Source organism: Megascapheus bottae, chromosome 10, assembly GCF_031878675.1.
Source record: "Megascapheus bottae isolate mThoBot1 chromosome 10, mThoBot2.hap1, whole genome shotgun sequence".
Classification (NCBI taxonomy): Eukaryota; Metazoa; Chordata; class Mammalia; order Rodentia; family Geomyidae; genus Megascapheus; species Megascapheus bottae.
In genome coordinates this window covers 17,072,053-17,098,291 of record NC_143518.1, presented here as the reverse complement: position 1 = coordinate 17,098,291, position 26,239 = coordinate 17,072,053, and the positions used below count along the sequence as shown (strand labels likewise).

Sequence of the window (26,239 nt, the reverse complement as noted above, 5' to 3'; positions counted from 1 at the left end):
TATATTATTTATGTTCTCTGATTGTTATCTAAATGGTAATCAGGTATTAAACAATTCATAAAGTTTTTAAGAACAAGAGGTAGGAAATTGTAGTATTCTATCTGGTACATTGGCAAATAAATCTCAGCTGGAGTTGGTAAGACATGGTCCTGAACTTGTAGATGAAGCAGCAGAAATGCTCTCTGCACTGAACCATTTCCCATGCTCTTCAATTCTGTAAGCCCCAGATCATCCTCTGGGCCAGCACTGCTGGACCCTGTAGGACACTCTGCTCCTACTTCCCCCTGGTTTTATTAATCTATTTACCATCCACCACTGTAACTCAGTTGGAGAACTTGTTGGCTACACTCAGAAAGAGGAAGTATTTAAGAGGCTTCTTGGCTGTGTCCGGAGCTGCCTCATTTTCAAGATTTGCTTTTCACAGATCAGTCTTGGCTGCTTACCGAATGCCTGCTAGTCTCATTTGCCTTGTTTCCTGGTCTTGGTGCATTTGCTCTCTGACCTTTGCTGGCACTTGTCTTGTTGCCCAATGTCGCCCTCAGAGCTCCACAGTGAATGGCTTCTCATGTACTCGTGGTGTTTGTCTGTTGGCTCATTTTCTTTTAATTCTGGTTTTCCTTCTGAACATCCTAGCTTTAAACATTCACGTGTGCCTCCATTTTCACAGTGCTCAATACCTTAATATACTGGTAAAGTGGGCTGTCCTTTTGCCATTAGGCTTCAGATTGTAGGCTTCTGCCTACGTTTTTACTGTTTAGGGATTTGTTTTCTATCCGCTGCTATATCCACATGCCTAAACTCTGATGCGGACCCATGTAGAGAGTTTAGACTTTGCGATTTTATGAAAATCTTCAGATTTAGGCGATAAAGTACCATTCCAGAAAGTACCCAGGTCTTAGGACAGGGAACGTCAGCAATAAGCTACTTCATAAATTATGTATAAAATGTATACACCTCAAAGGTTATTTTTATGTCAAAATTCTATATATGCATGTATTTAGATTAAAACAAATCTCACAGAAACAGCAATTTGAAAGAAACATGGTAATTTTAGAAGTCTTATTCATTTATTTAATGGACATAAACAAAATTAAATACTACAATTGAATATGATGTTTTGTAAAGAGAGTTGTACAGTATCTTGGAATCTTATATGAGTAGATGCCTTCAGTTCCTTCAGTATTGTTCTATGCTTTCCCCATGCCTGAAGCCACAAGCCCTGTTACTGTTAGTTACAGGATTCTGAGCTATACTGGCAGCCTCTTGGTTCTTGTACTCATTTCTAAAACTTTTATAAATTGTACATCTGTAATTTCTATATCATAGGGGAATAACACCAGGGTAAATTCACAGTATTACATGGACAGTGATAGTTTCAAAGTCAATCTGTTGACAGTTTAATAAGGTTTATGTTTAGCATGCCTATATATTATACCAATGGCTTTTCATGTCACATCTCTTTCAGCACCTCCAGTTTTCATTCAAGAACCTGCTGACGTGTCGGTGGAGATTGGCTCAAATGTGACACTGCCTTGTTATGTTCAGGGTTATCCAGAACCAAAGATCCAATGGCGAAGACTGGACCACACGCCCATTTTCTCAAGGGCTTTTTCAGTTAGTTCCATCAGACAGCTAAGAACAGGAGCTCTCTCTATTTTAAGTAGGTCAAAGAAGATATAATTTAGTATAAATATCTACAATTATATCATGCCAGTCAAACTGTCCTTGTGTTGGTTTCAATAGTTTCAAGATGACAATCATTATATTTGAAAATCATCTCCTACATAAAATCCAAACATTGTATGGAGTTTCAGGTTTAGCCTCCTCACCGGCCCCACCCAATCTTACCGACCTCAAATGCCTGCCTTCACTGTGGTCTCCAAGAACATTACTCTGTTCTAATACTCATGGTGGTCTTGAAAAACAATTCTGTATATTTGCTTGACCTACATCTTGAAAACCATCTGAACATCCAACGTGTACAGCAGGGGCAAAATGAGGGAAAGTAATTTCTGCTCCTTATGAAGTACTCTGGCATGTTTCCATAGCATCACCATGAACTCTACTGCCAGATGCAGACTGGCGTGGGAATAGGGCGTTGCTGTCTTCCCAAATCCAAGCTGGTGAAATGATTTCTGAAATGGTAAACAATGGTTGCCAATGATCTATATTTCTTCTACATCAACCAAATTAGTTCCATATAATTGCAAGTTGAAAAAAATCTGTGAATTTTCAGTGGAGACTTTCAAAACTTCTTGCTGGCCTTGGAATACTTATTCTTTTGTGAATCTGTCCCCATGCTGTGCTTGCCCCTGAAATATGACTTTACCAATTCAAAGAAATATCTGCCCTCCTCACTTTCAGGATGCCCCCAGAGTGGTGTAGGTTTCTACTATGGAACAGACCTTGAGTCTGTTCAGCCATGTTTTTGCCTTTGTAATCCGTTAGAATTGAACTGCTATTCCTCTCTTTCACCCACTTGGGGAGGTAGATACTGCCCTCCATGGACTTCAGCTAGGCCTGTCTGTGTGTTTTCACAGCTCATTCATTGGCTGAAATTGGCAAGGCCCAGCACCAGGTGATTGCTGATTGCGCTGTGGCTCCTCTATGAGGGAGGCTACAGGAATGGAACCATGGCTCTGTGGAAAGCATTCAGCACAGCACTTGGCACAGGATCAGGATTTCCTTTGGGTAGTATGGAATAAATAACTTCATTCTTCTTTTTAGACTTATGGGCAAGTGATAAAGGAACCTACCTGTGTGAAGCTGAAAACCAGTTTGGAAAAATCCAGTCGCAGGCAACAGTGACTGTGACAGGCCTTGGTAAGAGTTTGTGTCTGTCCCGATGCTGCACTCTCCAAATTTTCTACCTTTTCTTTCTTTCTTTCTTTCCTTTCTTTCTTTCTTTCTTTCTTTCTTTCTTTCTTTCTTTCTTTCTTTCTTCTTTCTTTTTTCTTCTTTCTTTCTCTTTATCTATTTCTCTGTTTCTCTTTCTCTGGCTCTCTTTCCTTCCTTCCTTCCTTCCTTCCTTCCTTCCTTCCTTCCTTCCTTCCTTCCGTCCTTCCTCTTTCTTTCTTTCTTTCTCTCTCTCCCTTTTTCTTCCTTCCTTCCTTCCTTCCTTCCTTCCTTCCTTCCTTCCTTCCTTCCTTCCTTTCCTTCTTTCCTTCTTTCTTTCCTTCTCTCTTTCTTTCATTGCCACTTCTGGGGCTTAACTCAGGGCCTGAGCACTATCTCTGAGCCTCATTGTGCGTGCACTCTACCACTTGAGCCACAGCGCCACTTCTGATTTTTTCGCCACTTCTGATTTTTTTCTGAATGGTTAACTGAAGATAAGAATCTCCTAGACTTTTCTGTCTGGGCTGGCTTCAAATCATGATCCTCATATCTCAGCCTCCTAGTAGCTAGGATTATAGGGGTGAACAATGAGTGCCTAGCTACAATTTTATTTTCTTTTTTATATATTTTATGGTAATTAATAGAAGGGTCATATATTCACTAGATAGAAGGTGCATTACTTCACAAACATTGATACCCTTTCATTTTCTTAAACCAAGCAAAGGCTTTTCTCTCTCTTCCTCCATTTTATAGTTCTTAGACTGTTAGAACTTGGAGACCATGTCCCAAGCCCTTTGTCAACCATAGGAAGAAGCAGGGGTCATTTTAAATTAGTTTAGGTATGGGACCGGGAGTTTTGCCTAGTGGTCGAGTGCTAGCCTAACATGCACGAAGACCCAGTTCAATTCCTCGGTACCACATACATAGAAAAGCCAGAAGTGGTGTTATGGCTCAAGCAGTAGAGCACTAGCCTTGAGAAAGCCCAGGGACAGTGCTCAGGCCCTGAACTGTCAAAAAAAAATAATAAAAGTCAGTAAATTACTACAAATCTCTTCAAATAAACTGAGCATGATGGTATGCTCCTGTAATCCCAGAGCTCAGGACATAGGTAAGTAGAAGGCATGTGGTTTGAGAATTTACAGAAATTCCTGCATGTTTCCCTACATTTACCTATATGTATTTATAAATTCAAAGTAGAGTCTCTTAGGGAATTTGCTTTGACTTGTGTTCATCTTTTTATTAATTTTTAGAAAAGGATTTTTGTTTTCTTTGGTTTTGAATGTATTAGAGTTGAATTTGGGGCCTCCTGCATGCTCGACATGCTTGCTCAGCTGATGCTCTACCACTGAGCCATGCCTCAAGTCCTGCTTTTGCTGCTCATTTTTGCCCTCATATGTTTCTCCTCAAGCCACCTCACACTGAGATCCTTCCAATTTTAGCCTCCTGAGTGGTGAAGACTGCAGGCATGAGCCACTCTGTTCAGATAGCTCCTATTAATAATATTTCATTGCTATTGTGCTTGACAAATCTAACCTCATTTTATTGCTTGAGCTCCTTAACAGCATCTTTATTATTCCCATTCCTTTCAGGTTAATCTCCATTATCAGATAAATAGTCTATCACTTGTTTTCTAGATACAGTGCAAGTATCTTCCTTGACACTTGGGCTTTCCATGCTCCTGACATGCTTTTCCTTTACTTGCCTTCCTTACTATTACCTTTTTGCCATGCCCTTGATTGAAGAAGATCCTTTCTCTCTACTTTCCAAGTCATACAACTTTTTGTCCCTGAAAGAAAACTGATTTCGGAAGCAGCACGAACAAAGTGGTTGACCTTGCTTTTGGGTGAAGTAGAGTTGAAAGTGCCTGTGCTCTCTCTGGTCTAGTGGCCCCCCTCATTGGAAGCAGCCCTGCAGTTGCCAGTGTTATTGAAGGACAGCAGCTTACTTTGCCCTGTACCCTGCTGGCTGGGAATCCCATTCCAGAACATCGGTGGATGAAGAATTCTGCCATGGTAATGGGATTAAATGCATGCATTTATGTTTGTATTTGTCTTGTTAGAAATAATGTATTCCAGTCACTGAAATGTATGTCAAATACACATGTAAAAATATGCTTGCTAAGTGTATCAAAGCTTTTGCTTATTCTTAAGGTTTTTTAATCTGGAGAGTCATGTAAAAATGATCAGTGGTATGACTCGAATGATTTCCTACTAAATTTATTGTTCCTTCTCAGTATGTAAGGAATAAAGTTTGTAAATGTTTGTAAACATCATTGCAGGATGTTTATGAAATGTTAATACACTCAAAATTCTTTCATTTTCTATATTACTCTACTATGATTAACATTGCATATTCTGTTTTGTTTTGTTTTGTTTTTTTACCAGTCCTAGCTGGAACTCAGGGGCCTAAGCACCATCCTTGGGCTTTCTGAAGGCTAGAGCTCTACCACTTGAGCTACAACACCACTTCCGGCTTTTTTCTATGTATGTGGTACTGAGGAATCGAACCCTGGTCTTCGTGCATGCTAGGCAAGCACTCTACCATTAGGCCAAACTCCCAGCCCAACATTTTATATTCTGTTTTTTTTTATTATTATTATGAACTGTTTTTTATTAAGAATTTGGATGTATAGTAAGTCATTGATTTTTATTGTATAGCTTTTGCATAGGGTGATTTTTACAGTTTTTTTTTTAATTTGTGTGTGTGTCTGTGTGCGTGTGTGTGTGTGTGTGTGTGTGTGTGTGTGTTGGTGTGTGTTGGTGTGTTGGTGTGTCAGTCCTGGGGCTTGAACTTAGGACCTGGGTGTTATCCCTAAGCTTTTGTGCTCAAGATTAGTTCTCTGCCATTTGAACCATAGCTCCATTTCTGGCTTTTTGGTGATTGATTAGAGCTGAGTCTCATAGATTTTCTTGATCTGGCTGACTTTGAACTGCATTTCTCAGATCTCATCCCTTTGAGTAGCTAGGATTACAAGCATGAACCACCAGCATGTGGCTTATAGACTTTATTTAGGGGTGCAGAAATATTTTCTATAAGCTCTAAAGTTGATTCAGTAAGGGAATAAAAGAAGACCCAACCTTGGCTTAGATAAATTTTTTGCATTTTTAAGTTTAAGAAAAGGTTCTATTTGTTTTTCTTTTAGTTGGTACAAAATCCGTATATAACCGTACGAAGTGATGGGAGCCTTCATATAGAAAGAGTTCGACTTCAGGATGGAGGCGAATATACATGTGTGGCCAGGAATGTTGCTGGAGTCAGTAACAAAACTACCACTGTGGTTGTTCATGGTAAGAGACTGGCAATGAAATTGCTCTCAGATCTTATCCAAAACTGAGTTCATGTCATTCAGTCAGATGGCACTCACTCCAATTACAATAAGTAGACATCTCTTCTAATTGTTGTATTTCTTGAACAATATCTCCATTACTTGCTGTTTCCAGATTTCCCTTGCCTATACACACAAAAATGTATTCTTGGGAGTAAGTGGCTGGTTCCAGGGCTTCTGTAATTGACATTTCAATAGATAAAAGTGAACTCAGCTTTCAAAGAATTATGTTTAAAAATACATTTTAAGGGGCCAGGAGTTTGGCTTAATGGTAGAGCGCTTGCCTGGCTTGAGCAAAGACGCAGGTTTGATTCATTGGTACCACATACTTAGAAAAAAGTGGGAAGTGGTGCTGTGCCTTAAGTGACAGAGCCTAACCTTGAGAAAGCCTAAAGACAGTGATTAGACCCCGAGTTCAAACTCCAGGACTAGCAAAAAAAATGCATTTTAATAACAGGCAGTCTGAACTTATTGTACCACCCAGACTGAGTTTTTAAAAAATGGTACAGCAAGCTGGGTGCTTGTGGCTCATGCCTGTAATCCTAACTACTCAGGAGGCTGAGATCTGAGGATAAAGGTTCAAAGCCAGGCCATCACTAAAAAGTCAGTGAGACTCTTACCTACAAGTAACCACTAGAAAACAAGAAGTTGCACTATGACTAAAGGAGTAGAGTGATGGCCTTGAGCTGAAGAGTTCAGGGACAGGGCCAAGGCCCAGAGTTCAAGTCCCAACTGACAGAAAAAAAAAAAGGTACAACAACCATGTCCTTATTTCTGCAAACACTAGACTTAACTGAAGTTTAGCTTGTAAGCTGTTAAACATCTTGCGTGTTAAATAACCGAAAGGTCACAAATAACATCCAGAGCCAATCTTTTTGTTTTTCCATCCATGACTAATAGTGACCACTGTTTTTACATCCCCTAAATAAGAGACAGCTTCATAATTAAAGAACTTATTATATTTTTGCCTATTTCTTTTACAAATGTAGCAACATTTTTAAAAATAATGATTTAGTATTAAACATAGGTTTGTGAATTCAAGATGGAATATCTTAGGAAAGGAAGTGCTATAGAACACCAATTTTTAGCAGTTCAGTCACACTTCATTTAGAAAATAATCTGTAGACTCATGCAGTTTGCAAATGTGGTTTAGTCTGTTGAAAAATACAGTGAATGAGAATCTTTTTTGTGATTGTTTTGCTTCTACTTTCTTTTTTTGTGTGGGTCATGGGGCTTGAACTTGGCCTAGGCACTGTCCCTGAGGTCTTCAGTTCAAGGCTACTGCCCTACCCTTGAGCCAAGCCCCACTTTGGGAGGTTAACTGGAGATAAGAATCTCAGATCTTTTTATACCCAGACTGGCATTGAATCTTGATCCTCAGATCTCAGCCTCCAGAATAGCTAGGATTACAGGCGTGAGCCACCTCACTCCTCAGCTTGAGACTCTTACCTACAATTAATCACTAGGAAATGATGTTCAAGGACCTCTATTAAAGGCTCTCAGGTCATTCCTTAAAAAAATGAGTGAATGAACATAAGAATAGAAGACTGTCATTTTGTTGGAGATTGACTATTGCAAAGAAACATTTTGAACCATAACAGATGTCATTGGATTTCAAAACCGGTTGGAATTGTCCATTTTTCATTATGGCAGACAAGCTCAATATAGATTTAAGAAAATGTCTTATTTCACATTGCTGAAAATTGAACAACATATTTGAAAGTCGAAGATTCCTTCATGATTCTGGAAATCTAATTTCTTGCATAACTGAGCAGCCTGACAATTGTGTTTGGACCTGAAGACTCACTGCCAATTCTTTAAGAAGGAATTATCTAAGAACAAGGCCAGCTACAGAAAAAGATGAGCGTGTGTATTGTATGTGTATTAGTTTAAGCCAAGTAAGAGATTTTTGTAAGGATGTCTAATGGATCCTGTATTCTAGTAAATTTCTGCTTCAAAGGAATATGATAATTCTGGGAAATTTTGATTTTTATGTATATGCATGATCAAATTTTCCTTCATTTTTCTTATCTCTAATTGTATGGGAAAGTTCAACCTAACATGTCAATTTATGAGTATAATCTATTTTGATCAATACGACTTTTTTTTTCTTAGCAAGGTGATTGACAGAAACCCAGGAAGCAGTTTTATTCCTTTTTCTTTTTTTTTTTTTTTGCCAGTCCTGGGCTTGAGGTCAGGGCCTGAGCACTATCCTTGGACTTTCTCAAGGCTAGAGCTCTACCACTTGAGCCTCAGCACCATTTCTGCCTTTTTTTTCTATGTATGTGGTACCAAGGAATCGAACCCGGGTCTTCATGCATGCTAGGCAAGCACTCTACCACTAGGCCAAACTACCGGTCCCAAGCAGTTTTATTCTTATCTTACCTTCCCAGAAGATAAAATGGAAATGTCTGAAACAGTATTAGACTTTCATTGTGCAATCTTGCAGTGTTATGAACATTCATAATTGAATTATGTTATCAAGATCATTACTTTGAAGTTAGTCACCAATGGCTTATTCTGTAATTCTAGCTACTCAGCAAAATGAAAGACTTGACAAAAAATGCCACTAGACTCAATCTCCCAGTTAATGAGATGGATTGTGGGTATAATTCTGTCTTAACTGTTCAGGAAAAAAAAAAGAATTTTCTTAGTTAAAACCATTTCCTCTAAAATCAGAAATGAAGCAAAGATGTCCACTCTCTCTACTCTTCAATATGGTACTGGGATTCCTCTCAAGAACAATAAGGCAAAAGAAAAACATAAAGAGGATCCATATGGGAAAAGAAGAAGTAAGACTCTCCTTCTTTGCAGATGGGTTTTAAGAACCCCATACATAGATTCCTCTCTCAAGTTATTTGTGCTGATCCAAAACTTTGGCAAAGTAGCAAAATGTAAAATTAATCCACAAAATCAATAGGTTTTCTATATGCAAACAATGAGAAGTGGGAGACTGAAATCAGAAAGCAACTCCATTTATAATAGCCTCAAAAAATACCGAGGAACTCTAGGATGCAAATTTTAAAAATCTGAAGAAGGAAATTAAAACAGATTTAAGGAAATGGAACAAAAACTTTCCATACTCCTTGATTGGAAGAATTGACATTGTGAAGATGGCAATACTGCCCAAAGCAATTTACAAATTTGATGTAATACTCATCAAAATCCCAGCAACATTCTGCAAGGAGATACAGAAAGCAATTCAAAATTTTATATGGAAAAATAAAATACCCCAAGTACCAAAAACAGAATTTAGCTGCAAGAACAGTGTTTGAGGGATCTTAATACCAAACTTCAAACTTTATTACAAAGCCACTGTAATTAAAAACATCTTGGAACTTGCACAGGAAGACCAATGGAACAGAGTAGAAGACCCAGAAATGAAACCATATACATAGAGCCACCTAATATTTGGTAAGAAAGTCAAAAATACAGGATGGAAGAAAGACAGCCTCATCAATGACTGGCACTGGCAGAATTGACTATGCACATGCAGAAAACTAAAGTCAGATTCTTATATATCACCCTATATCAGAATCAAGTCCATATGGATCAAAGATCTTAATGTAAGGCCAGATACCATGAAAGTATTACAGGAAAGGATAGAGGAAACACTAAAGTTCATAGGCAGGGGTTGAAACTTCCTAAGTCCAGAATCACAACAAAGTAAAGAAAGACTGGATAAATGGGATTGCATCAAACTGAAGAGTTTCTGCATGAAAAAGGAAATAACTAGCAAGATGAATAGAAAGCCAACAGAATAGAAAATCTTTGCCAGTTATGCATTGGACAAAGTCCTCATATCTAAAATATACTTAGAGCTGAAAAAAAAAAACCCCAAAAATGTCCTCAAAGAAACAGTAACACCTGATTAATAAATGGGGTACTAAAGACACTAGAGACACTTTCCAGAAGAGGGACTTAGAATGGCCAAAGACTCATGTAAAGATGTTCAAAATCTCTGGTCATAAAAGAAACGCAACTCAAAACAACATAGAAATTCTAACTCACCCCACTTAGAGAAAAACCTAACAAGAAAGATGCTGGAAGGGATGTTGTCAAAAACGAATGCTATGGTACTGTTGGTGGGAATGTTAACTTGCTCAGTCATTCTAGAAAGCAGTAGGGAGGTTTTCTTTTTAGAGATTAAACATGGAGCTTCCCAGCCATTCCACTCCTGGGCATTTATCCAATTGACCACAGACCAGAATCTACTAAAATTACTAGCACAACCATGTTTAGCATTGCTTACCATAGCCAAGATATGGACTCAATCTAGAAGCCCCTCAGTGGATAAGTAGATAAAGAAATTATGGTGTAATGAGTGATTGTTGTCCTTAATGTACTATGTTATATCTCATCTCTTTTGCTTTCCCTTGGTTATCTCATATTGCTACAGTATTTCACTTTGTTATCTGATATATTGGATATATGTGTATTTGGTTATTTGAAATTGGATAGGAAAGGAGGGAAAACAAGAAGAGGGTGGGGGTGGGGGGGAGGGAAATGGGGACCAAGACATGAGAAAGGGTATCAATGTATGTGAAGTAATGCACCTTCCATCTGGCGAATGTAATGTAACCCTTCTATTAATTACAATAAAAATTATATGGAAAAAATAAAAGAAAAAAAGAAAAGAATATAGAAAAATTTAAAAAAGAAATTATGGTGTATATATACACAATAGAATGCTATGCTATCATCAAAAAAGAGATATTAGCTGGGCATGATAGCCTGTAATCCTAGCTACTCAGGAGGCTGAGATCTGAGGATCGCAGTTCAAAGCCAGCCTGGGCATTAAAGTCTGTGAAACTCTTATCTCCAATTAACCACCAGGAAACTGGAAGTGTTGCTGTTGTTCAAGGGGTAGGGAATTGAGTTGAAGAGGTTGGGGGACAGTGTCCAGGCCCAGAGTTCAAGGCCCATGGCCAACAAAGAGAGGGGGAGGGCATATTGCACCATTCATAAGGAAATGGAAAATCTTGGAAAAAATATATTAAATGAAGTAAGCCAGAAGAATTTAGAATATGTCTATATATCTACAAGTAAACCCAATGGATAGTAAAAGATGAGAAATTATATTTGGATATGATACATTAAACAGGACTCAACATTCACACAGTGAGACCAGGGAAGGATATTCTTTGGAGAGGATCACAAAGACTTGTATATGATACTACTTATATATGATCATATGACAAGATGTTTATCAAACTGAACTCCAAGAAATGAAAACAAGAGGCTTTTTAATTTTCTTTTTGTGAGTTTTTTCTTGTTTTGTTTCTCTTTTTTCCACTTCTGTTGTTTTTTATTTCTGTACTTTTTTATATATTTAGGTCTATCTCATTTGGGGAGAGTAAGGGAGAAGCACAGAAAGTGAGACAAAGGGTGAACTAATTCAACAGTGATACTCACTAGACACTATGTTGAATGAAGTACACAACTGGGGAGAGGGACATGAGTTCGGGAGGAAAAATATTGTGAGAACCCAAGGGAAGAGATGATACTGTACAAAAAGAAATGTATTCATAGCTGGGCGCAGTGACTCACGCCTGTAATCCTAGCTACTCAGGAGGCTGAGATCTGAGGATCACTGTTCAAAGCCAGCCTGGGCACTAAAGAACCAGAGAGTCTTATCTCCAATTAATCACTCAAAAACAGGAAGTGGGGCCATGGCTCTGGGTGTAGGGTGGTAGCCTTGAACTGAAGAGCTCGACAGCACCCAGACCTAGAGTTCAAGCCCCATGAAACACCCCCCCCAAAAAAGAAATGCACTCATTACCTGACCTATGTTACTGTAACCCTTCTGTATTTACACTAGTCACATTTACACTAAAAATAATTTTTGAATAATTTTATATTGTGATTAATAGAAGGGTTACATTATATTCACCAGATAGAAGGTACATAACTTCACAAATATTGATACCCTTTCTCATGACATGGTCCCCATTTCCCTCCCACCCTCCCCCCGCTTATCTTGATTAATTTTGAAAAATAATAATTTTGAAAAAAGGATTTTCTTCATTTTTGGCAGGAAAGACATCATGGAAAATATCACTCACTGTTTCAAGTTTTTATTGAGTTTATCCAGAGCATAGCTATTGCATTTTCTTTGTTCAGCAGGATATCGTATCAAGATTTTTCTTAATTTCCATCAGAAAGTGTTACAATTGATCATTTTTGGAAACTTTAAGTATATAGTGGAAAAGTTCCATTTTAAACATATATAAACTGAAAGATGCTCAGATGCTGACTCTGGCTTTCCCTTACAGTCCTGCCAACCATTCAGCACGGGCAGCAGGTTCTGAGTACCATTGAAGGCATCCCAGTGACTTTACCATGCAAAGCAAGTGGAATCCCCAAGCCATCTATTGTCTGGTCCAAGGTAAGGGTTACATCTAGTGTCACTGGCTGAGGATCAGAGGGTAAAAGTTACTAAGAAGTGACTTCTGAAGTAGAGGAATGAAACCAAGAAGGACAGGAGGCTAAGAAAGGATTTCGCTGTGCTGATTTCCATTGTGACTGAGTTGGAAAGCTTCAGTGCACTGCTCACTCTAAGAAGCCATGAGATGCATCTAAGAAAGTGTTCTCTGATAGACAGGAATTTACTGCAGGGCTTTGGATAAAACTTTGTGCTCCAAGAGCCGATTCACTTGCAAGAAGTATAATCCTAACCCAGGATACTGAGCTGTCCGGAACAGCCCAGTAGAGATACACTGAAGTCCATAGTGCTGAGGGCATGTGGCCAGAAGTAAGAAGGGTCGCGCTCCAATTGGTGAAGTGCTTAGAACAGTTCTCCATATACAGGCTTGCCCCCAGAAATTTTTATGGCTCTGTTATGTTATAATTCAAACATCATGTAGTTGACTGTATAATGTCGTCTCCAAGCAGAATAACTATGTGGAATTTCCCTTGAATAAAGCCTCAATGTAGAGTCACAATTTCCGTGTATGAATAAGAATTATTCATAGGCCGGGAGTTTGGCCCAGTGATAGAGTACTTGCCTGACATGTGCCTGACATGCATGAAGACCCGGGTTCTATTCCTTGGTACCATATATATAGAAAAAGCCAGAAGTGGTGCTGTGGCTCAAATGGTAGAGCTCTAACCTTGTTAAAGCCCAGGGACAGTGCTCAGGCCCTGAGTTCAAGCCCCGGGACTGACAAAAAAAAATAGGTGGAGAGACACCATCTTCTGTCCTTGTCATGTGACTGTCCAGTTTTCACTTATATTCTTGCAGCAAGCAAGAAACCAAAATATTTCATGAAGAGGTCCCTATCTTTGAACTACGACAGCACTGGTATTTTGGGGTGTTTTTTTTGCAAAGAAGTTTGCATTTGGCAGATATAAAGTAATACAAAATGATGATGGAATTGTGGAATGTGGTGTTTGTATACTGAATATTACCACAAAATTGTCTCATACTATCTCATTTTCTCCAGCAAAAGAAAAAACCCCTCTGACATATGTAGAGATGAGATATTGGGATCTGTATATAAATAACAAAGGTTCATATTTTTATATTATAGACCTAGCAGTTACAGTGATAAGATTCATCTCCAAACTTCACAGAGTCTGGCACTGAGTAGAAATTCCTTTAAGGGAAAGGCCAGAATGAAATGTATTCAGGCTGCCTTTGTGCGGGAACCACAGAAGGATTGCTGCTCCAGGGTTCAAGTCCTGGAGTTCCAATCCCGGTCTGCCACTGATTGACTTTGTGATCGATGGGCCAGTTTGCCTTCTCCTCAGGACTTTGAAGTAGAGGTTGTAAAATCTCCTACTAGTAAGATTATTGTTGGGTACTGAACAAGTACCCCAGAACACATGGTAGCACACCTTTAGATTATTCTTACTCTGTCTTGTTTAAGTAGCTCTGGGACAAAGGGTTTGGTGTGATGAAATAACCACCTTATGTGGAACATTTATTTGTCTGATTTTGCTTAGAAATAACTCCCTTCTCATTAGAATTTTCTTTAATCTAGTTTTTCACTACTTGGAGATGTTTTTTTCTTGTTTCCTCTTCCAGACGTGAAGTCACTCCTTATTATCTTTAAGAACCCCTTGCTCTTTGTTGTATTTTTAGAAAGGAGAGCTGATTTCATCTGGGGATGCCAAGTTTTCTGCAGGGGCCGATGGGAGTCTCTATGTGGTGTCCCCTGGAGGCGAGGAGAGTGGGGAGTACATGTGCACAGCCACCAATGCAGCCGGCTATGCCAAAAGGAAGGTGCAGCTGACAGTGTATGGTAAGAACCATTGGAGGAAAGTTTCCCTTTGGCACTTCCACTAAGCCACAGTCCCAGCCTCTCCTTAGATTCTGATAGAAAAGTAATTGTGTATTAGAAATGTTATGGTGTTTGTTCAAGAAATATACTAATCTCATCTACCCATTATCAGCGATACTATTTCATTAAAACCCAAAGTTGGGTGGCTGGTGGCTCCTGCTTGTAATCCTAGCTACTCAATAAGATGAGTTCTGAATATTGAGGTTCATAGCCAGTTTGGGTACATAAATCTGAAAGATTCTTATTTTCAACTAACCAGCAAAAAGCTGTATTTGGAAATGTCGTTCAAGTGATAGGGTACAAGCCTTAAGGAAAAATGTCAAGTGAGAGTGCCCAGGCCTGAACACCACACCCCTGCCTCTATCTGCTGCTGATGCAGGGGCAGAATGAAGGTCATTGGTGCCTTTTGCAGCCCAGCTGACATGCTTCTGTAAGATGACAGTCACTAATGGCAAGGCAAGACAGCTTGCTCCTTTCCCCCCATTAATCAAACCTTTAGGTATTCCTTGAAACTACAAGGTAGTTTACATAGGAATATTAGTAGTACAGAAAAGTGTACTAGCTCCCTTCCAAATGATGTGTTTATTTTAGTAAGGCCCAGAGTGTTTGGAAACCAGCGGGGATTGTCCCAGGATAAGCCCGTGGAGATCTCTGTCTTGGCTGGAGAAGAGGTGACACTTCCCTGTGAAGTGAGGAGTCTCCCCCCACCGGTTATTACCTGGGCCAAAGAAACCCAGCTCATCTCACCTTTCTCACCAAGGTAGGAGGTTTCGGGTGATTGGCAACACACCGAAATGGAAATATGTTGGAACAGGGTTTTGTGCCTATTGAAGTTGTCAAATGAATCACACAACAGCTTTTAAATTTAGGATCATTTTCATTGAGGTATACATCTGAGCATTTGGGGAATATTCATTCATCTAAATGTATTTTTAAAGGTCAGAAACGTTAAGACTCAGCTTTGCTCTAGTCTCCCACTGGTGCATTTTACAATGCTTTTATTAAAATGGAGCAGATTGCTATGCAGATTTCTATGCACCCCATGGGTAGCACACAGGATTTTGTGACTCTCAGGAGAGGAACAAAACACAGTAAGCACTGTAATGTCTAGGACTTGATTTTCACGAGATGTTTTTAAGTCTTCTTAATTAAACCCTTATGCAAATAAAGGGCCACTGAGGTCATATAATTTACTGGCTATGGAACATAGCAAGAAGAGTGTCAGAGTTTTAAGAGCATAAATGGAGATGAAAATGCTTACCTGAAACTTTGGAAAGTTCTTTACAGAACCTCTTTGAGTATCATGGTTCCTATTTGCGCAATTTGATCACCATTTATTTCAGAGGATTTTAGATAATATTCTATATTTTGCAGCTCAATCTCTACTTCCCAATTTCTTCTTTAAAATCAACAGCAGGCCAAACATAACTGGTAAAATAAAAATTGTGGTCGCTAACCAGATGCTGGTAGTTCATGCCTGTAATCCTTGCTACTCACAAAGCAAAGATGTGGATGATTACAGTTCAAAGACAACTCAACAGCAAAGGCCATGAGAATTTTTACTTAATAGAAAAAGGCTGGGCTGGGGGCATGTCAGCATCACTCAAAGGTAAAGTGTTAGGCTAGAAAGCAAGCTGAGCAAGCATAGGCCCTGAGTTCAAGCCCTGGTACCACTTTAAAAAATAAAGGAAGAAGAATAGAAATAAATCCATAATGCCTCTAGTTATCATTGACTCATTGATATGTGGTTATGAAGATATTTAACCATGTTAGTGCTGTTTCTTTACCAGGTGAGGGAAAGAAACAAGAATTTATGCAATTTTACAATTTCTTTGAAAAAATACTTTTATAGAAAATTTCAAATAAAAGCATTAATTATTAATAACATGGAAGTTATATTGTTCCTATGACTAATCTGAATTGGTTAACCTTCTTGGGAGCAAGAATTGCTAGAGTTTACTGTGTATACCCCTTCCAGTTTTTCATACCATAGAAAACTGGTTTTGTACTTTTCATTTTGTTTTATGTTTCTTTTTTGTTTGTTAGTATAGCATATATTAAATTGATACTTTACTATTCACTTTATTATATCAACATTTATTCACAATTAGGTACAGTCAGTACATTTATTATAACTAGCAGATAAACACAAGCTATATATTTTACCTATTTCCCTATATTCCAGTGTTGTACTTGATTTAGTCTTTCTCCTGTTTTTCTATGACACTTGTTGGTGAATATGTTTTTTTTAATCTCTTCATATGTATACATCTGAATTTCTTTGTGTCTTTATATATATATGTTTGTGTATATATTTGTATATAATTCTCTATATCTAAAACTGTAGTTTCAAGTCAGAGTAAAGTCCTTTCCCTGCCTTGTAGACATTGTTAAATTGCTTTCCAAAAGGTAGCAGAGACTTACATTCTGCCAACAGAATATCAGCTGAGCAGTGGCCATGGATTAGGAACTCATGGCATTGATGGACTTCAACAGTTTTACCACTCACTGGGTAGGAATTGGGATCCTGTACTTGTCTTCATTGTCACTGGACTGACTCCACGTGTGTTGGGAACACGTGGGCTTGTTCATTGGTTATTTATGTGATCTAACAAAATGCCTCTAGGTCGTCCTCCCAGTTTTCTGATAATGTCCTTTTTTAGTGAATTTAGAAAGTTGGTATATGTTCTTAATAACAATCTTCTGTGTACTTTATGCATTGAAAAAATTTGCTTGGGCTTTCCATTTCTTTAGGCACAAGATCATAGATAGAAGTTTAATTTTTTTTCAGTTTCTCAATGTATATATTTGTGTTGTTAGTGTAAAGGTGATGTGCATAGGGGTTACAGTTACATAAGTCAGATAATGAGTACATTTCTTTTTGAACCATGTCACCCCTTTCCTCGTTCTTGCCTTCCTGTCCCCACCTACAAGCCCCTCCCATGCCCACCCACAAGTTGTATAGCTCATTTCCAACATAGTAGCTAGTGAGTATCATGGATGCATTTGTTCATCCTTTGTCCCACTCTTTCTGTGCCCCCATCTTAACATTCCCAAGCAGATCAACTTTCAAAGCAAAGCGTACAGAAAACAAGAACAATAAAGAAAAATAACCTATTGTCTCCATTTCTTGAAGTTCATTTCAATAAATACCATTTTATATGATCAGTGCCCATAGCGAGTGAGCCTTTGTGATCCTCTCTTATGAATATTCTCCTTTGGACTCACTGTGTGAGTTAGAGACCTATGTAATTTTTCATGTGCTTCCATAATTTTTTGTCTTTCATCATACAGTGTGTGTACTTGTACATTTATAGAATCTCAGTGTATTAATACATTCTTTTATAGATTTATAATTCTTTGTATCTTCTTAGAAGATTTATTCACAAGCTCTGTTTTATTCACATTTTAAAGTTTCTTTCATGAACTTCAATTTGTGTGAATTGTCATATCCTATAAAATTTTACATAGTGCTCTTATTTACTTACATAGCCCAGTTAGAAATCCAATTGCCAAATTTCTTCACCTTGTTTTTAAATTTTCTCTATAATTCTGACACATGTTGAATTCTCATAAATTAGTGGGTATATTTGGAGTGCTCTATCCATATATGTCTTTCTGGACCAACAGCAATCTTTGTTTAACTTAACTTAGCAAGAAATTTTGGTAGTGTACAGGTTTCTGTATCCTGTGTAACCCATGTCCAAGTATTTTAATAAAATTTAATAACATTATTAAATACAGTTTTTGTTCTCCTATTGTTATTAGTTGATAGGAGAAATATATTAAAATAAATTTGAAAATATATCTTTTGTTTTATTAAAATAAAGTAAATGTTTTATGAAGTGCTTAAAAAATCTTTAAAACTAAGTTCAAAATTGACCAAGATATTCACTTTATATAGTTACAACTTATCAAAGCTTAGAAATTCACAGTTATTTATGACTTGAAACAAATTTTAGAATTAAACTGAGTTTATGTCTATAAAAAATATCATCCAGCCGGGAGTATAGCCTAGTCATAGCATTGCACAAAGCCCAGCTCTGGGTTCTATTCTTTGGTACCACATACACAGCAAAAAAAGCCAGAAGTAGTGCTGTGGCTCAAATGGTAATGCACTAGCCTTGAGAAAGCCCAAGGACAGTGCCCAGACCAAGGACTGGCAAAAAAAAAGAATATTATATAGAATATACAAGATAACGAGTTTGCACTCCCACCAACAGTGTAGTAGTGATCCCTCCTGGCCACATCCCCTCCAGCATCTAGATACACTTTCGTGTTTACTTTCTTTCCACTAGTTTGTAGCAGGCTTGTTATCCTTTTAACAGAGTCTTAAATAGCAATAGTTTTTTAATTTTGGTGAGTTTCAATTTATCTATCTTTTCTTTTATTCAGATTGCTTTTAGTCTCAAGCATTCTTGTCCTAGGCATAGATCCTGAGTGTTATGTTTTTTCTTTCACCACAAAAAAGTATTACAGTTTTATATTTTGAAATCCATGATTTAAATCAAAATGGTTCTCTGTCCCCCCCCTCTCTCTCCCTCTCCTCCCTCCCTCCCTTCCTCCCTCCCTCCCTCCCTCCCCCTCTCTCCCTCCCTCCTCCTCTCTCCCCCCCCCCCCTCTCTCTCTCTCTCTCTCTCTCTCTCTCTCTCTCTCTCTCTCTCTCTCTCTCTCTCTCTCTCTCTCTCTCTCTCTCTCTCTCCAGTACTGGGGCCTGTACTCAGGACCTGAGCATTGTCCTTGGGCTTTTTTTTCATATATTTTTATTGTAATTAATAGAAGGGTTATATGATATTTGCCAGATAGATGGTGCATTAATTCCCATACATTGATACCCTTTCACATGTCTTGGTTCCCATTTCCCTATCCCCCCCACCCTCACCTCTCATCTTGTTTTCCCCCGTTCCCTATCCAATTTCAAATAAACAAATACAAATATATCCAATATATCAGGTAACAAAGTGAGATACTGTAACAATATGAGATAACCAAGCAAAAGAGATGAGAGATAACATAGTACCAGTATGGCAGTTCCTCAAAAGATTAAACATAGAGCTCCCCTATGACCCAGCAATTCCACTACTAGGCATTTACCCAATTGTCCAGAAACAAGGATATACTAAATCCACTAGCACAACAATGTTCATTGCAGAACTATTTACCATAACAAAGATATGGAACCAACCCAGATGTCCCTCAGTTGAGGAGTGGATCAACAAGATGTGGTATTTGTACACAATGGAATTCTATGCTGCTGTCAGAAAGAATGACATTGCCCCATTTATTAGGAAATGGAAAGACTTAGAAAAAATCATATTAAGTGAAGTAAGCCAGACTCAAAGGAACTTAGCCTCAATGGTTTCCCTCATTTGTCATAATCAGTAGAAACCTTGGGCTCTCCTAGCAGAGATTTGCAATAGAGAAAAACCTAGATACATAAGGCCATATAGTATGACACTAAATGAAAGGACCTCTAGGATATAGAAACAAAAGCCATATAATGAGTGATTGTTGTCCTTAATGTGCTATGTTATCTCTCATCTCTTTTGCTGTCCCTTGGTTATTTCATATTGTTACAGTATCTCACTTTGTTATCTGATATATTGGATATATTTGTATTTGGTTATTTGAAATTGGATAGGGAAGGGGAGAAAACAAGATGAGGGGTAGTGGGAGGGGGAGGGAAATGGGGACCAAGACATGAGAAAGGGTATCAATGTATGTGAAGTAATGCACCTTCTATCTGGCAAATATAATGTAACCCTTCTATTAATTACAATATGAAAAAAGAATATACAAGATAATTATGAAAATCACAATTTTAGAGTGCACTACTTGAAAACCATAATGATTCAAGTCTGTTGTCTCTGGTACAGGTTGAGATTGGGGAATCACAGTTTGAGACGAGCCAGAGCATACAAGTTTCTAAGGCTCCCATCTTACCCAATGACAGTGTTTCATGCCTGTTTTCCCTGTTGTGGAGGGAGTATGTACATGTCATCCTGGGCCATAGAAAAACAAAAGTTGGAGGTTTTCATCCCTGACTGGCCTCAGAAAACTCAAGACATTACCTCTAATGTAATCAACACAAAAAGGGGCCTAGATGGCTCGAGTGGCAAGGGCAAGATGCAGTTCTAGCCAGAAATAGCATCATTCTCTGAGACGTACTTGTACACTGACTTGGAGTTGCATAAGGGTGTTTGAATGCTCACGTTCTGTGGTCTAACATGTGGGGTTTTCTTTTAGACACACCTTCCTCCCTTCTGGTTCAATGAAGATCACTGAAACCCGCATTTCAGACAGTGGTCTTTATCTTTGTGTTGCCACAAACATTGCTGGAAACGTGACTCAGTCTGTTAAATTGAGTGTCCATGGTGAGTATTAAATTGAGGACTGTCAGCGGGGAAGTCCCTATCTCTGCTTAGTGACTATTCATCTGCACATTGTAGATGTACAAAGACAAAGTCTTCTAAAATATGTGATTTGTGGTTATCTTTTAATTTACTCTGAAAAGTTTATCTGCTATAACATTGACCTTTTTTCCCCTTTTACAAATTTAAATTTTTGGATCTAAGTTTTTATCAATAACCATAGTCAGTATTATTATTGTAGTTAGCTATCAGAAAACAAATGTGTTTGAAATTAGCTAGATTCTCAGGGACTAATGTAGTAGCTTTAAAGAGCTCTTAAGCTGGAAATAAAATAGCTCCCCAAGGTTCTTTGATTAGTTTACAACTCTCTAGTTATTTCTTCAACTTATCACACCATCCATCCATCTATCCATCCATTCATTCACTGAGTACATGTAGACATCAGAGATCAAATATCAAAAGATACCTTCTCAGACAGAATTAACTTGATTTTACTTTCAGACCAGTCATTATAATAGTGTTTTATTGATCTCAGGTTTTGAAATAAGATTGCATTTCTGTCACTTACCAGTTCTGGGAATTAAGCATACCACTTAACCTTTCCTAGCTTTACTTGTCACTTTTTTAAAATGTTGTAGTCATAGTACCACAGTCACAGTCAGGTATGAGATTAGTTTGAGTATCACCCTTTGGAAAGTATCCAGGAAAGCTGAAGTTAAAGAAAAAACGATAGAGAGTGAGGCTTTTAAGAATCCTCACTACATAAATTCTGATCTGGTCCTTGTGCTTCAATTTTACTGTACAAGTACAATATATATATATATATATATGCAGAAGCTTAGAATCTTTTCAAGTGGTTTGACAAACCACATTATTGAAATTGTTAAAGGAAGTATAAAAAGAAATTGACAGAGACTTAGCATGATTTTCTTCTTATAAAGCAAGGTGCTTTATAAAAGCTGTTTTTGCTGTGTAAGTTTTTCACGGAGAACAAAATGTGAGTACAAGGAGTATGAAAATTACATGAAGTGCCATTTTCCAGGGCTTTAAAATAGTATTTGTAAATTTAAGGAAAGAGAAGTTTTCGGTACTTGTTCCTCAGATTTCGGTACTTGTTCCTCAGATTTGGAACTAGGAGCTTTATATGCATTCTACTTCTTTTTTCTTTTCAGTGTGCTAGTGTCTTATCTTAGAGTTTATTTTGCCTGAATTATTAAGAAAAGAGGCCTCAGGAATTGTACTCTAAATAACATAGCCAGTAAATGACATGATATGGAGGTTGCTCTGCTTTCATGCACCTTCTGGGTAAGGAGTTTTCATGCAGAATGAGAAAGGAACTTTTGAAAGTTGAATTATTAATACCCAGTTCTTGATTCCAGTTCCTCCGAAGATACAGCATGGCCCTAAATATATAAAGATCCAAGTTGGCCAAAGAGTGGATATGCCCTGTAATGCTCAAGGGTCACCGTCCCCTGTGATCACCTGGCTTAAAGGTGGAAGGACAGTGCTGGTGGATGGAGAGCAGCATCTCAGCAATCCAGATGGAACTTTAAGCATTAGCCATGTCCTGCTCTCAGACGCAGGCGTGTATACGTGTGCTGCTACTAACATAGCAGGCCGTGATGAGGCAGAGATAATGCTACATGTTCAAGGTGATTTTATGACATAAGAAAAAAAATAAATGTGCATGTTGAGGCTGGCCAGCTCAGCAATGGAAGTGATTGATGATGCTTCAGTAAGCAGAATTTAAATTGTCTAAGGATCATCTGTGGTAATACATTTATTTTTGTAATAGAGCCACCTACAATGGAAGATCTAGAACCTCCTTTTGATACTCCATTCCAAGAAAGACTGGCTAATGAACGAATCACATTTCCCTGTCCTGTAAAAGGTAATTAATTCTTGAAACGTCATATTCTAAAATTAATTACTGCAACCCACACCATTATCTGTATAAAATTCCACTTGTTAATCCTAGCTATACCATTTGAGCATAATAAAAATTCTCCCTTCTTTCAAGCTACAGCTCTTCTTTCTAAGGTGATGGTACTGGGGATTGAACCCAGAACCTCACAATTGGGACTTTCACTTCTTTTGAGTTAGAGTCTCATTTTTATGCCCTGGCTGTGCTCAGACTTCTTAAACTTTTTTTTGCCTGCATCACTAGGGAATGTACATGCACCAATGCGTCCAAACCATTATGTTTCCCTGGTAGCTAAGTATATACCACCTTGCCCAGTCTTTGATTGATATGAAGTCTTGAGAACTAGTTTTGCCTGGGCTTCCCTAGAACCACAATTTCCCCTAATGTCTGCCAACTATGTAGCTAGGATTACAGACTTGAGCCACCATGCCTGGTTTAAACATCAACTCTTTGAATAGGTGTTTTTCCCTCCAAGCCATTTTATATCTTTCAATAGAGAGCTCTTAATTGTACCTACTATAATATGAATTTCATGTTCTTCCTGTTATTTCTATTTTATTCTGTCTGACAAGAGTTCACTTTACAATGTTATAGAGTTATTCAAAATATTCCAACTTTATCTCAATGAGTCAGAGGTATTAATTAGGATTATCCATTTATTTGTTATGCTTACATTTTTAGAAATAAATAAAAGCTCTTTTTCTAGTCTACTCTCAACTGTTTATTCTGAGACTCGGTTGAAACTTGACTCTTGGGGATGCTTTCCACACCCACATTTCTGGGCTTTTCTATTTTCCTAATTTCCTATCTGGAAATTGTTGGTTTCCTCAAGTGGACATGGAAGAGGCACTGCTTGGGTCAGCCTACTTTGTCATGCCAAATATAAGATTCTTCCATGCCTTCATCCACAGTAAGTCAAGTTGGGTTTGTAGCAGTTTGGCAAAGTCCAGCCACTATTCTGTACATAACCGTTGGAGGGCTGTAGGTGGCAGGCGTTCTTACTGCCCCCACATGTATAGTGATTGTTCCTGCAGACAGCAGCAATCCAATACCCGGTCTTATCTTCTGTAGCAAGCCTTCGCATCTCTCCACAGTATCTATCTACAGTGATTACCCTCTGAAAGTATCAAAAATACCAAACTTTGCAGACATTTACAAAGTTATGAGTGAGTGTTCTTAAAGCCAGTGTGCATTGGGGCAGTATAAATCCAAGAAGGTGCTAAAGGTGCTCAGTACCCTGGTTTCTGACTTCTTGCAGTGCTATTGTCTTTGTTTCTACTTGAGGCTTCACTCTCAAGCTGAATGCCTTATTTTGCCTTCCCTTTTCCATTTCAAAAAAAAAGTCAAAACAAACCGCACAGGTGGCTCACACCTGTAATCCTAGCTACTCAGGAAACTAAGATCTGAGGATTGTGGTTCAAAGCCAGCCTCTTATCTCCACTAAACTACTCAGGAAAAAACTGGAAGTGGTGCCATGGCTCAAATGGTAAGGTGCTAGCCTTGAGCCAAAGAAGCTTAGGGACAGTGCTCAGGCCCTGACTTTAAGCTCCAAGACTGGCAAAAGAAAACAAAAACAAAAACAAAATCTCCTTAGTTCCTCAATTTCATCTGGAATGTAACTAAGTTGAGAGTGTTGAGATAACATATTCCTCGTGTGTGTGTGTGTGTGTGTGTGTGTGTGTGTGTGTGTGTGTGTATAAGACCATGTGCACTTGTGCATACCTGTGGTAGTAGTAAGGTTGAAACTCCAGGCTTCCTTCAGACTTCATACTCTTGTTTGGCTCTTCTGCTCAAACCTAGAACTCCACCACTTAAGCCTTATGTCTACTCCTAGATTTTTGTAGATTAATTGGAAAGAAGAATATCTGGGCACTAAAGAATGTGAGACTCTTATCTCCAAATAATCACTATAAAATGAGAAGTGAGGCTGTAACTCAAGGAGTAGGGTGGTGGCCTAGAGATGAAGAGTTCAGGGATAGTGCACAAGCCCAAGGGTAGGGAGGTAGCCTTGAGGTGAAGAGCTCAGGGACAGCGCCCAGGTCCAGAGTTCAAGTCCTATGACTGACAAAAATAAAAGTAGTAGGGGCAGAGATTATACATATACAGGGGACTCAATTCTCAGTTTTATGCACCCATGGCTTCTCCCTTATATTACAATGGAACTGCTTTTGTTTCATCATCTTTATTATAGCATGTTTTACCATCAAAAAAAAAGAATATCTCATTATTGTCTCTGTGGGCTGATGTTAAACCATACTCCTCAAATCTCAGTTTCCTGAGTAGCTAAGGTTTATAGATGTGAACCATTAGTGCTAGAGAATTTATCCATATATTTTGCAGTTAATTTCATTTTGATTATAGTTATTCTACTACTTATAAGTAAAGTTAATGCTACTTTCTTTGGTTGATTCATTTGCATGTGTTACTCAACAGATATTAAGGAAGGTTTAAGCATAAAAATATTAAGAAATCTGCTGTCCAAACTTTCAATGAAAGTCTAAACTCTAAAAAGAATGATTCGGCTGAAAATAAATTATTAAAATTCTTTTATTCCCTTCAGAACTTAGACAGGAAAAGTGTCTATCCCTTTTACATTCCTTTCTTCATTCCTGATCACATTTAAATATGCTTTATATACCTACTGATAAGACGTTTAATTCAACTTGACTGTAGCTGCAATGAGACATCCAATGGGTTCCTTTTGTTTCAGTCTAGATTATATGTCCATCTTTAATATATTTTAATCTAACATGGAACTATTTTATGAAAAATGGTTTTACATAAGGTTTTTATTTTATCTTTAAGAATTAAAAGTGCTTAGAATAGTTCCTGGCACATTGTTTGATAAATAAATTAGCATACAGCTATTGTTTATCTATGTATAGTTTTTTTCAGCTTTTCTGTACACTTTAATATAGACCTGTCATCTTTGCCAATGAATACATGTGTCATATAACTAGTTTTCTTTCCTCCCTCCCTCCCTTTTTCCCTTCCTTCCTTTTGTCCTGGCATGGGTGCTTAAACTCAGGATTTCAAGCTCTCAACTTTTTTGCTTCTAGCTAGCTTTCTACTCTCCTACTTAAGCCATGTCTCCAGTTCTGCCTCCTTGCTGGTCAATTGAAGATAAGCATCTCTCAGATTTGTCAACCTGCTGGCCTTGAACCCAAATCCTCATATGTCAGCCTTCTGAACAGCTAAGATTAAAGGTCTGAGCCATCTTTGTCTGGCTTCACTTCTTTCCTAAGAATTAAGCTGTTGTCTTTCATTTGACAGATGATACCTCGAGAATATAAACACTATCGTAGAAGTTTTTCATGTTTAAATGGTGACTTATGCAACAATTTCTGTATATCCTTTATGAAAAGTAGTTGATCAGACAATCTTTGCAATATATTCCTGAGACAGTAACGTGTTTCTATTGGCCTTATTTTACTCCCAAACTCTCCCTACATCCATATGATAAAACCATTTTTTCTTCTAACATATCCCTGAGAACACA

At 38.1% G+C, this 26,239-nt stretch overlaps 1 protein-coding gene across 2 annotated transcripts in view; it reads left to right on the top strand.

Moving 5' to 3' along the window:
• Hmcn1 (hemicentin 1) overlaps positions 1 to 26,239 on the top strand; it is a 389,576-nt gene that overhangs the window by 205,020 nt on the left and 158,317 nt on the right. For both annotated transcript variants that reach the window (XM_090340222.1, XM_090340223.1), the window contains exons 16-25: positions 1,466 to 1,660; positions 2,728 to 2,823; positions 4,720 to 4,847; positions 5,978 to 6,122; positions 12,436 to 12,548; positions 14,247 to 14,406; positions 15,037 to 15,205; positions 20,692 to 20,819; positions 22,196 to 22,468; positions 22,612 to 22,707. In XM_090340222.1, the coding sequence (XP_090196348.1) occupies positions 1,466 to 1,660; positions 2,728 to 2,823; positions 4,720 to 4,847; positions 5,978 to 6,122; positions 12,436 to 12,548; positions 14,247 to 14,406; positions 15,037 to 15,205; positions 20,692 to 20,819; positions 22,196 to 22,468; positions 22,612 to 22,707 (1,503 nt within the window). The remainder of the gene's footprint in view (positions 1 to 1,465; positions 1,661 to 2,727; positions 2,824 to 4,719; positions 4,848 to 5,977; positions 6,123 to 12,435; positions 12,549 to 14,246; positions 14,407 to 15,036; positions 15,206 to 20,691; positions 20,820 to 22,195; positions 22,469 to 22,611; positions 22,708 to 26,239) is intronic.